Source organism: Melanostigma gelatinosum (assembly GCF_949748355.1).
Source record: "Melanostigma gelatinosum genome assembly, chromosome: 11".
In the NCBI taxonomy this organism is placed as follows: domain Eukaryota; kingdom Metazoa; phylum Chordata; class Actinopteri; order Perciformes; family Zoarcidae; genus Melanostigma; species Melanostigma gelatinosum.
Window position 1 is genome coordinate 14,866,901 of NC_136644.1, and position 12,512 is coordinate 14,879,412.

A 12,512-nucleotide genomic window follows, 5' to 3' on the forward strand; every position below is an offset into this window, starting at 1 on the left:
GGATCTGAATCATTTTTCCTCCACTCTCTGGTACAGAGAAACTGGAATATCTATTTAGATAAATAAAAACAACACCAATAATAATAAAGAATTGGGATAAATAAACGTCAATGATATAAGATTACGAGAAGAAAAAAAACATTATTATTCTGGAAAGAGTTCACCGTACGGTTGAACAGTTTAATGACATGTTTCGTGTTTATACTTTGAAGTTGGTATGGGTGTCGATGTGTGACAGGAAAGGCCGGTGACGTTTCATGACAGCCTCGTCGCCCCAACAGTGCATTCTGGGTGCAACCCAAGATGGCTGCGCCCTTGCATAAGTGCTGAAAAAGTGCCTCTCCGGAGAAATTCTGGGGATTGTGTGTAATTTCCAAGAAAACCGTCGCACCAAATCAGCTACCAGGGTCGCTGGTTTGTAGAAGAAGACCACACGATCCCAGTCATCGATAAGTGTGGCCGGTGCTTCGTGTGGCTGTGGCAGACTGTCCGCGTGAAGATGGGCCTCGTCTCCAGCCCCTTCCCATAGCGAAGAGCCGTGGGGAGAGGAGCCGCAGATTCCCCTGCAAACACGCACCCGTCCAACTCGGACTTGACGGGTTTGACATACTATACAGGTTGTGGACGCTGCCCTACAATTTTCTGACCAGGATTGTTTGTGCGACCGTGTCTGTCATCGTCCGGAGACGAAGAGGTTCTCCTGCCCGGGTTGATAATCCCACCGCACCAAGGTCTTGCACGCATCTGCACACTTCTATGCCACAACTAGCGCCATTTCTGCACGGCTTCATTTACCTTCAGGCTCTGTTCATGTGGTTTCGCTTTAAATATCACTAGCTTCTCCTGCAGTTTGACAGCTGCCTGCAATAGCCAGAGCCAGCTGTCAAATGAGCTGCGCTTGTGTAGCTAGCATTGAGCTAGCTGGGCTAACGTTAACTGTCCCGCCGGTTGCTCGCTAGCAAAGAGCTCCAGCTGTGAACCAAGTTCATCACAGCCTATCCGTATTTACATGGTTGTAGGCGCACGCAACACTTAACCAAACTAGCTCCTCATCTGTGGCTGGAGCAGTTCTCACTTGGCCAGCGTTTATCCCCACCATGACATCATCCAGGTGTTGCTCTCTGTGACGGAGTGATAGTAAACTGGATACTACACTGCAGAGTGAGACAGCTCCAGACGCGAGTGGGTTTGGTTTCACTTGTTGTGATTTTCCTTCATGCAGCAGATTCACAGCAGTGCATTAAACATGACTCATAACCACCATCATCTGACCTGATGGAACTATTTTTGGTTTAAGGTCATACCACTGGAAGCTCAGCAGCCATTGTGGTTTTCCAGATAATCCATTTTCAGTATTGCAACTTGTCCACTGGTATCCTTCCTTCCTTCTTTTTGATTTTATGGCGGATGGCATCCAGTGAATGGTGCATTACCGCCACCTACTCTAATGTCCGATAACTTATCCCCTTACAAAACCTAATCCAAACTAAAATAAAATAAAACAAAAAACAAACAAAACAAAAAAGAGTTCTCCATTTCAGACACTTAAATAAATTTGCTCAATCCTGTATCTTTCAAGTATTGTAGCAAGTTTCCTGCCCCCAAAGTTAATACATCTAAAAGATGCATTTCCTCCACTCCCAGCCTCCTCTTCAACCTGTCTCGCTCAAGTGAGAATTTCTGACAATGACAAATGATATGTTCTACAGTTTCTGATATTTGGCAGTGCTCACAAAGTCATGTTGGGTGTTTATTTATTAGTTGCATTGTTTTGTTCTGCCTTGTGTGCCCAATCCTCAGTCTGGTTAATATGTTTTCTTCTATGGCGTTTCTTCTGGATGGCCTCCCTTTGCCAACTTCTTTCTGAACTGCATAAAGATGTCTTCCTGGTCCACTGGTATCTTTTTGCTTCTACAGTTACTAAGTACATGCATCACCAATATTGTAATATTTCAAAGCTCACTTTCTCTGGAAGACTTGTATGCAACGGCACAAACAGCTTTTTAGGTGGAAGTTAGGTAATGTGTTGTTTAAGGTTTTGTGAAGCTACTTTCTTTTTGATATCTTCCTTTAAGGATCAGAGAAAAACTTGTTGTTGATTGTTAATGTCTTCAAAACCCAAGCAGCACCGCCACTTATATTACTCTATTTTTGCCATTTTATAAAAAAAATTAAATCAGGAGTAGTCAAAGAATAAGTAAATAAGATTACTGCAGTAACCACCTTACCATGTACTGTCAGTACATGGTAAGGTGTTTTCACTCATGGATTATTTGTGATCCACCACCACATTTAAGTATCTCATGTTGGTCGAGTCCCTGTAGCGTGGCTACACAGACTCTTTGGTTCTGCTAATACTGCACAATGCCTTCCTTATGTATACACATGCTTTCAGGTGATCTTTTATTTTCAGATTTATGTTACACCATTATATCAGTTGAGTAGTGGGTGACAAATGTATCAGCCATTTTCATTGTTATTGTGAGAGTAAAGTACCAGCCCCAGCTAAAGTGATCATATTGTTGGTTAGCTTACCTGCACAGCATGAGGCGAGAGAAATTCATCAAACGTGTGTTACTAACGAGAGCTCTCCCCTGCAGAGCCCTGATGAAAATGGACTCGGACTTACTTCCTTCTCCGGCCGTGGGCCTCGCAGAGGAAGAGGAGGCCGACATGAATGACTGGAAACTTCCCCTGGCCTTCATGAAGAAACGGCACTCTGAGAAGATTGAGGGCTCCAAGGCTTTAGCACAGAGCTGGAGGATGAAGGACAGGGTAATGTTTCTGTTTTTCTACGGAGTAATTCAGCATGTTAAGGATGTATGTTGTGGAGGCTGTGGCTCTCTTTTAGGTGGTTCGCCCTATTTTCAGTCTCAATGCTAAGTTTTCCGACACCTGACTGTAGCTTCATATGCACCGTACAGATGTGCGAGATAGGTGGTTTGTCATGTTAATGTGGGAGCTGAGCAGCCAAGACACCAGTGTTGATAGATGACTGAGGTCATCCCAGTTGGTGCTTAATTGTGTAAGGTAAAGGGGTGATGCTTAGGATTGGTGAATTGGCCATCCACAGTGTCACTTCTCCAAATTTCAATCCATTAAAGAAACAAATCAAATGCACCAATTCTTCACACTTCACTTTAAGGCAGCATCATTCTTTAACAGCCAGGACGCAGCGACAAATCATTGCCTACCCTCGTCTTTATTATAGTGCCAATTCATTTTATTCTGCTGAAGGCTACCCATACTACGCTTCGACAGGGGAACCTCAAAGCTTAGTCCCATGAATGGCCACAGTGTGTTTCAGCTCTCATAAAGCTGTCTATCATTCGCTACCGTGCTACCAACCTGATTCTTTCATTGCCTCATGGCTACAGAGCACTACCATTATAATGATGGCAAAGGCTACGTTGTCATTCGTTACCCGAACAAACTCTGCACTTATTGTAGAGATTTCAACGAAAAATGTATCACCTCGCTCCTGTTCAGACACGAGTGGAATTACATCACAGTGCCTGCCAGTGGGAAGCTTCTGGCAAATGTTTAATAAGACGACATCATTAAATGTGACCCTGGTGGTGATTTAAGAGGTAATAGGAGCTGGCTGAAATGGGCCTTTTTGTCAGAAAGTCATGCTCAATCAATGGAGTAACATTTTTCATTTTCGTAACGCATTTCGCAGAATACCGAGTTCTAACTGACCGGTCTGGTTTGCGTCGAGGTGTGAGTCGTTACTTTATAGTCTGATTCAATGAATGTCGTGCGTAATGACACTGCACTCTGGTGCGTCGATTAAAATAGTTAATTTACATTTTAAGCTTTATTGTGTTATTGTTGTGGGTTTGCGCCTGTTGACAAAATCAACAGAAACACCACACAGACGGTCGGAGTGAATTTCCAGGTCCGTAAAATAGGGCCCAGAATGTTATGCTGCAGTTTTCTACATTTGTTCATGTGGGGATGATCACATAACTGCTTTGGATGATTTAAGGTGATGAGCGGTATCTTTCACTGTGAGGATATCGAGCACGTTGGTATGCGGACAGCTGATCGTGGTGAGAGAAGCGTGCAGCTTGAGGCTTACAAGTGGGCTGTAAATGATGTCCTGCACTGTCCTTGCTCTTGTGGACATATACATGCACAATTATAAAAACTCACACACACACACACACACACACACACACACACACACACACACACACACACACACACACACACACACGCACACACACACACACACAGACTGTTATCTCTGGGTGAAGACGGGAGGAGAGAGGCTGTACAACTACAAGGCTCATTGATCAGAATGGTGTGTTTATTCCCCTGGTGGGCCAATGAAAGCTATTCAGGTGTGTGTGTTTGTTGTTGCAACTGCTCACTGGTGTTTGTGTGACCCACTGTGTTTGCAGCAGGATTGTGCGTACCTTTGCTGCTCCTGCCAAATTGAATAATGATCACAGTTTTTAGATGTACTGTATGAATAGCTTTCATTGTCGTACATTAGACTCAAGGTCAGGGCTTACTTCAGATGACAAGTGGCTCCTTTAAGGAATAAAAAGCTCCCTAACTGTTGATTAGACAGCTATCAAGAGGGCATGGAGTATTATTTCTGACAGCAATGTTACATGCAGTAAAAGAAATTAAGATCAGAGGTGTGATTCTAATTATCCTGTTGACGGATCAATAAAGGCTGCAGTTAGATCAGGAGAAGCAGGCCTGTGCTGATTTATGTTGACGTCAGTGGCACTAAGTGTATTTTTTGTAATTCACAATAAAACGATTAAGGCTGAGTTTGGTAAACTTCTTCAAAAACATTTGCCGGTATCTGTGGCTGTTGGAGGACTGTAATAAGACTACATACCTGCCTGCACACTTGTTCCACAAGATGCTAGCGTGACAGCTGTGAGTGCCAACATAGCCATGCTCGTTGTTTACATTCATTATGATTATTCTGTGGCAGTGGCTCCACCCGCAGAATACCTCATCATGTTTACTAACAGAATAAAGGTCTATTCAACGTCCCAACAGAAATTGTAAATCTGTGCCTCTGTCTTTCTGAGAATATACAAATGCAAAAAAATAATCATGTGAACAGAAAAATGAGAAACTAAGTCTGTAAATGTCATATCTCTAAAATAATCAAAGCTTTAAAACTTGGTACACTATTGTGTCTATATACATGTTGTATTCCTTTTTTTCTCACTAGCAGACACACAACAAGGCTTTTCTTTAACTATGATTCAAAATGTTGTTATTTTAGTGTTTCCGTGGCCTAGTTGTTGCCTTTCTCTCCCCTGGTGCTCACAGCAGTGTTGTAATTACCACAGAAACAGCACATTGTTGTTGACACACTTAGTTACAGCAGAATGTTTCATTGTACGAACATGTTCTTCTCTGAGATTTTATTTTTTTGACAAAATGGCTCAAGGCAGTCTACCGAACTTTCCGGGCTATAGAGCGCACCGGTATATAGGCCGCACCTGCTGATTCTGACAAGGGAAAAATAATCTGCACATAGATAAGCCGCACCGGTCTATAAGCCGCAGGTGTCCCCGTTGAACAGCAAGATGCTTTTAACAGTACTAAAGTTGTCGTCTTCTCTGAACATCATAACATGTCGCGAGCTTCTAAGCTAATTTTAACATTACGGCCAATGGGGAAATGCTAACCGCGATTAGCATTAGCGAATATAATATATATTCGTACATCTTTTCATGCAGACATACTTACAGACTAAGGTCTCTCAAGGCTACCAAACGGAAGAAGTAAAACGAAGCAGCGCGTCTTCTCATTAGAATCTAAAAGCAACGAGGCAATAACTGTTGTTGCTCGTAGCTTCTGAATACCGTAGCTGTTGTGCTAGCAGCTAGCAGAGCTACGAGCAACAACAGGACTCAGGACAGCAGAGTTATATTGCAAACCAAGATGATTTATTTCTCTCACTCAAAAACACGCACACAAAAACACGCAATAACTGTTGTTGCTCGTAGCTTCGGAATACCGTAGCTGTTGTGCTAGCAGCTAACAGAGCTACGAGCAACAACAGGACTCAGGACAGCAGAGTTATATTGCAAACCAAGATGATTTATTTCTCTCACTCAAAAACACGCACACAAAAACACGCAATAACTGTTGTTGCTCGTAGCTCACTTTGCTCCGGAGGCAAATCCGCCCTTTTTTTTGCTCTTATGCAGCGTGTCTACGTTGCTCATAGCTCTGAATAGCATTTACGGCTAACTGGCCAGTTGCTGCTAGCACAACAGCTATTCAGAGCTATGAGCAACAACAGTTATTGCCTCATTGCTTTTCGTTTGGTAGCCGTGAGAGACCTTAGTCTGTAATGCAAGCATGTCTGCATGAAAATATGTACAAAGATATATTATATATTCGCTAATGCTAATCGTGGTTAGCATTTGCCCATTGGCGGTAATGTTAAAATTAGCTTCGAAGCTAGCGAGTCGGACATGTACTGTTAAAAGCATCTTGCCGTTCAACCTTTTTTGTTAACAGTCCTAGTGAGAGGTAGGTCAAAGGTACTTCATCCATATTGTAGCGACCCTGTCAGTAACAGCTGGTAGCAGAGGGGTTGCTGGTAGCAACTGTTCTGTGTCGGGAGCTAGTAAATGTTGTTAGACCGGAACCGGAAGTTGCGGTTGTTGTTGTGGCGGAGAAAAGCTACGGAAAAATCCGTATATAAATCGCACCGGACTATAAGCCGACGCCTCAAAGCGTGGGGTAAAAAGTAGCGGTTTATGGTCCGAAAAGTACGGTACTTTTTTCATTTCGCTTTTTTTTAGGAGGACTGGGATTTTAACTCCATTGAGTGTTAGTTGAGTTATGATTTATCATCAGGTGGACAATCATACTTGGAGGCGGAGTGAGCCACTGTGGCTGGCGTTGGTTTCCAGATGACCTGTGACTTGCTCTCATGCGTTGCCTGCTTGGTTTCTCCACTTAGGAAAAATGAAATCAATATCCAAGCCCATTTTAATAATGTGGAAATGAGACGGGTGGTCTGTGCCGCTTTATTGTTTTCATCATTAGTTGAATTCAATCAATGTACACCGTTCATCAGGCAGAATATAGACTTTTAGCCACAGAGGCGTAAAAACAGAATGTATTTGCAAGGGACTAGAAATAATTAGCAGAGGTCGACCGATAGACCAATCGACCGAAAATACAGTTTACTGCCGTGGCCAGATCGTAACGCAGGCGCCGGTAGAATGTGTGTGGCACGGTCAGTTCGTCGCACACGACTCTGCACTCCCGTAGTTTCAGCTGGGAGATGTGTTCAAGCAGCGGAGCGGCGTAAAACACACTTCATTCATACTCGACAGAAACTAAATATAACCCACAAATGTTTTTTTTTCCACTGTTTCAACAATTTGATCGAAAAAAACTCTATTCATCAATTTAGATTTGTAAATATGTACTTGAATAGCACTTTTCTTCCGACCACTCAAAGCACTTTAACACTACATGTCATTCACACCCTGGTACACATACACTGGTGACGGGGGCTACCAATTTTTGGGATAAAGTGTCTTGCCCAAGGACTCATCGTCATTAACTAGCGGAGCTGGGAATCGAATCACAGATCCTCTGATTAAAGGACGACCCGCTCTACTACTGAGCCACAGTTTCTCCTTCCGTAACTTCTGTTACACGTCATTTTTCCATTGGTTTTACATTCAATGAGAAAAGTCTTCTCGAGCTCAGGGGAAAGGCAGGGTTCAACGTTCATATGTTTATATATTTCACTTTCTAGCAAGAAATCGAATTGCGAAGTCAACTTTTACTTGCCTCTCTACAAATTGTTTTATTTATGGGACGATATAGAAATAACTATGTTAATTGTAACATTGTAAGTTTTGAAACATCTTGCTAATTTGCAAAGATTTTGGAGATGATTGTCTTTCTGTATTTTAGTGTGTGTAACGATGTGAGGAAGGAGTAGGGTGGTGCCTGAGAAGTATACAGTGTGTCTGCTGTACAGGGCTTCTCATGGGAACTTTCATGAGCAGTTTTTCTTGGCTTTCAGCTGAAGCGTCCAATATCTGACGTGTTGCTGCCGGCTACCTATGGCACGCTTGGAGGAGATTGATGCTCTCCACTATTTTTATGACCTTCATTTATTGTGGGCCTAACAAATGGAATAATCAGGGGCCATTGATCGACGCAACAAGCGGTGCTGGGGGCATTAAGGGAGTCTTCAAAGGGCGTAGAGGGAAAAGTATGGAAAGTCCCCTAAAGTCCCATGCAGTTATTAATGAGAGGAGGGCCACCAATTATATGCCCAAACAGGAAGACCTGCATCCACACCACTCGCATGCAGCACATGCATGTCTCATGGCTCTCATACCTTCTTTCTACTCACATGGATTCATTAATTACTGTAAATCCATCAGGTCGAGAATACTTGCCTTTAAAATCTGATTTGGTTAAATCAACAGACATTTGATAAAATGGTCACTATTTATTTGATCACAGGGGGAACCCTCACTTTGCTCTCCTTCTACCCTGCTTAGCTTCCACTCTTCTTATCGCTGTCTTTAACTTTCCTCTCTCTTATTTGTTAAGTATTTCATTTAGTCAATCCACTAATCAATTTCGGCTCTATTTCTATCTTTAAATTCCTTTCTAACGCTGTATAAAAGGGTAGAGAATGTACAGTAGGTCTGAAATCAAAGCTCTCCCAAGCAGACGTACGGTTCACTTAAAGTTGGGGTTGGTAGACTTGAGAAACTAGCAGGAGTACCCTTGGTTTTTCAAAATGATCTAACTGAAAAACCCAGCCAAACCCTTCCCCAATGAAAGTAGCTAGCAGCACTAGCTCCAAAAGTCACTAAATCTAGCAAGAAAATCGCCAAGTAAGCAACACTGATACCCCATCCTTTCAGGCCACCCTGCAAAGCCACTTTCCCAAAAATTATCATCATCAATATAACTGTATTAAAATGAATGTAAACAACAAACATGGCTATTGTTAGGACCCTGTCAAGCTACCCGCTTGTGGACGACTCGTGTGACAGGCAGTGAGAGCACAAGCAGAATACGTGCAGACAGGCAGGTAGCCCGTCCAATCATTATTTTAAGGTTGAAAGGAATGATTGGACAGACTTACTATAGTCCTGCAACAGCATTTTGCTTGTAAGAGCATTTGATTTATTTAAAGCTGTCTGGATACAAGGGGATTACCAACTGTAGCTCTAATTTCATCAATTTTACAATAAAAACAAAGTTGTTGTTTCCACAATTTTTAATTCAGTGGCTTGGGATTTGTGAAGCTGTGCGCTTATCGGTTGATGTGAGGTAGCAAGATATGACTTACAGTTAGTCCAGCAGTTCAGAGGGTTCCTAAGGTTGGCAGATGAATAAAGAACATGTGGTAGAAGATGAGCACTGAGACGTGTGCTGCTCACTACTTGAGCCTTCAGTAACAACAACCTGAATTCAAGTCTAATTTGAGCGAGAAAGGGCAATTATTCTTCCTGGGGGGCCACATGAGAAACCTGGGTTGCTGCTGGTGTTCCAACAAATATTGTCATAACCTCTAATGTTATCGGTAGATTATATCATAGAAAACATACTGTGCACTTATTTTTTAGCATTTATTAAAATAAAAATCACTCCAAACAGCATCTTATTAATAAAAGATACGTTATATGCTGGAGTTTTTCTTTTTTAACCTACTGTACAGGACCAAACTAAATGAAACAAAAAAGAACTCTCAGCATGCCAAAAGTAAAATATACATAAAGCAAGGTTTGTAATTAAAACCAAACAAACTTGATGAAAACACCCCCTACACTATCGCCTGACCTATACATACATGCACATGTTATTTTTTTATTTATGAGAAACACAACTGTGGATTGTCAATGCCAAAAATGGGAGGAAACAATTCACTCTTTTTTTATATACGCACAGCTCATTCAAACAAAGCAGATGCATTCAAGGACACAAGCCATCCTGTACTCATGTTTGTATCTTTGACAACTAATCTTAAAGTGCATTCGTCTTTATTAGTCTTTTCGACTCCAGCAGTAAGATCTTTGTTTTGTGATACAATTTACAATCCATGGTAGTTTTGCCAATTTACTCAGTGGGAGGAATCAAGTCTTTGATGTGCTCGAACTAGGGAGTCAAGACTTGTTAAACACTCTACATTAGCTGTCAATCGTATGCTTTTTAGCCCTCATTTGTAGTAGGTGACTCCAAATTACACCTCCATCAACAAATCTCCACTCGCAAAACCTGACGATCCTGAGCAGGTGACGTTATGACTTAAAACATCACTCATGTGCATCAATATCAACTGTGACAGGAAGAATAACACTCGGACTCAATTAAGGTAATTACATTGGACTTTTTAAGCTCCATGAATAAAGTTGCATGGTTTGTCTTAGAGTTGTCGAGCCAGGCTGAACCGTCACGAGGGCCGGTTTCCCCCGGGGTGGAAACCAATTCATTGCTGTAAGCCATGCATGTTGTTATTTACCAACCAGCTTTTTCCGAACCTGGTTGATAAATTAACTACTTGTTTTTGTTTTCACTTCCATTGTGCATGAAGGTAATATGTGGAATAAACGAGTGGATAAATCAACGAGGATAATGAGGACCACATCTGTGTGCCGTCACACTCGAATGCCACGTTGCACCACGATGATAAGCTGGAATAGAAAAAACACACTTTCCCTCGCCCATCTGTATTATTCTCATGCAAATGAATATCAAATGGGTTCTAAATTGCTTGTGTTGGATGCTGGTCGGAAACAAGTCATTTCATCAGGGCTGATTACATTAGGATTTTAATTGTCCTGCCATCTTGAGTCACTTAATTGTAATCCTGCTCAACACCGACATGATGCCACTGTGGTGCCATGAGTCTAGTCTCTCAAGTCACAAGTTTGACTTCTACTTGGTGAAGCCCTGATTTCTGTAGCTTTTGTGTATATTGAGTAGAAAGTACAGTTTTTAAAATACACACACAAACAGCTTTCTTTGACATTTTAGCTGCCATAACCGTGACGTCTTTTCTCAGGTCTTTAGTGTAATAACTTTCCATGTCCTCTCGAGAGTCAACCGTTTTCTTTGACATTTTAGCTGCCATAACAGTAACGTCTCATCTCTGGTTTAATTTTAAAGGGCAAACCTGTCCTGATACCTTCTTCCCACTTGAGTCTGTGTCTTGGTTTTTTCCCAAGATATTAGTGTAGATATTTTGCAGCCCCTGCAAGACTAATGGAGAACAGGCACACTAACATGCGCATTGCGTATTTATTCCAATGACGGATACACTGGATCTAACTACATCACACCTTTTCTTTATTTTATATAAAATGGCAGTAGGGCCATCCTTTGCCATGCAAACAGCTCGAGTCTTCATTGAATTTTCAGTCACAGAGGTCCTGCACTGTGTGTCGGGGGACATTGGATCATTCTTGAAGGAAAGCCTCCAGTTCTTTAAAGGATGAAGGAAGTGAACATCTATAGATGTGGTGACTGGGGAGGCCATTGTTGGCTTTTAGCCTCTTTTTGGTGTTCATGAAACAACTCTAGAGCTGTCATTGGATTTGAAGATACCATTACAGATCAACAAGTTGGCAACAGACGTGTGTGTGTATCTGAGGCATTCGCTGGCTCGCGCTGACGTTTAGTTGTCTCAATCAGCCACTTGTTAGCAACCGCCTTTTTAAGACACTTAGAAGCTTTACAAATTACAAGTGTGGTATTTTGCTGACGTGTTTTATGTGGTAGAACAAACCTTAAAATCACTCAAGCTTGTGTTAACCACAGACCTTATGTCAGTCTTGTGTTGGCCTTCATTGGTTTCTTTATTCCATTTCAACAATAAATGCCATCTTTGGGAAGTAAGTTCACTGGCTTCTTGGACTATTTTGACTAAACATCAGATGCATAAGCAGGGATTCTCAGGCCTTTGTTAAAGCACATACTACTCGTGCAAATGAACAATTCCTTGAAAATCATATTTTCCATTGGCTGGCTGTGTTATTTTGTCCACCAACTGTAAAAGTTAGCACTCAGCTCAAAGCACTGCTCTGCCTAAGAAGGGCCTCACAGAGCTGCTAGCATGGCTGTAGACTGTTGATGTTGTTGGGGAACATCACGCTACTGTAAGCAGTGCAAGTTATCTGGTGGACCGGTCACCATAGTTTCATTTTTCACAGTAACAAGGGTAAGGGTTGTGTGCATATAGTTGTGTACCCGAGCAGAAAACGTCATTGGAATGGGTTCATGAGGTACACAATGCAGACCGGAAAAGGGTGAGGGAGGAGGTCAGGTGAAAACGAAGTGACGTGTGTGTGTGCGCGTGTGTGTGCGTGTGTTTTGAGGATGCATGTCTTGTCCCTCCAAGTCCCACTGGCACGCTGACCTTTTACTCGGTTTGGTGGGAAAGCAGAGGGCACCTTAATTACAAGAACCCTCCTCGCCTTGCTCAGCCATGGGATGTCACGTAACCCACTGTGTACACATGTGTGCTCTATATG

General features: G+C 42.2%; 1 protein-coding gene across 3 annotated transcripts in view; it reads left to right on the forward strand.

The window, feature by feature from the left end:
* Positions 1-360: 360 nt before the first annotated feature.
* The window catches only part of rptor (regulatory associated protein of MTOR, complex 1), a 152,387-nt gene continuing 140,235 nt past the window's right edge, over positions 361-12,512 (forward strand). For all 3 annotated transcript variants that reach the window (XM_079277759.1, XM_079277761.1, XM_079277760.1), the window contains exons 1-2: positions 361-731; positions 2,601-2,775. In XM_079277759.1, the coding sequence (XP_079133885.1) occupies positions 2,608-2,775 (168 nt within the window). In that variant the 5' untranslated portion in view covers positions 361-731; positions 2,601-2,607. The remainder of the gene's footprint in view (positions 732-2,600; positions 2,776-12,512) is intronic.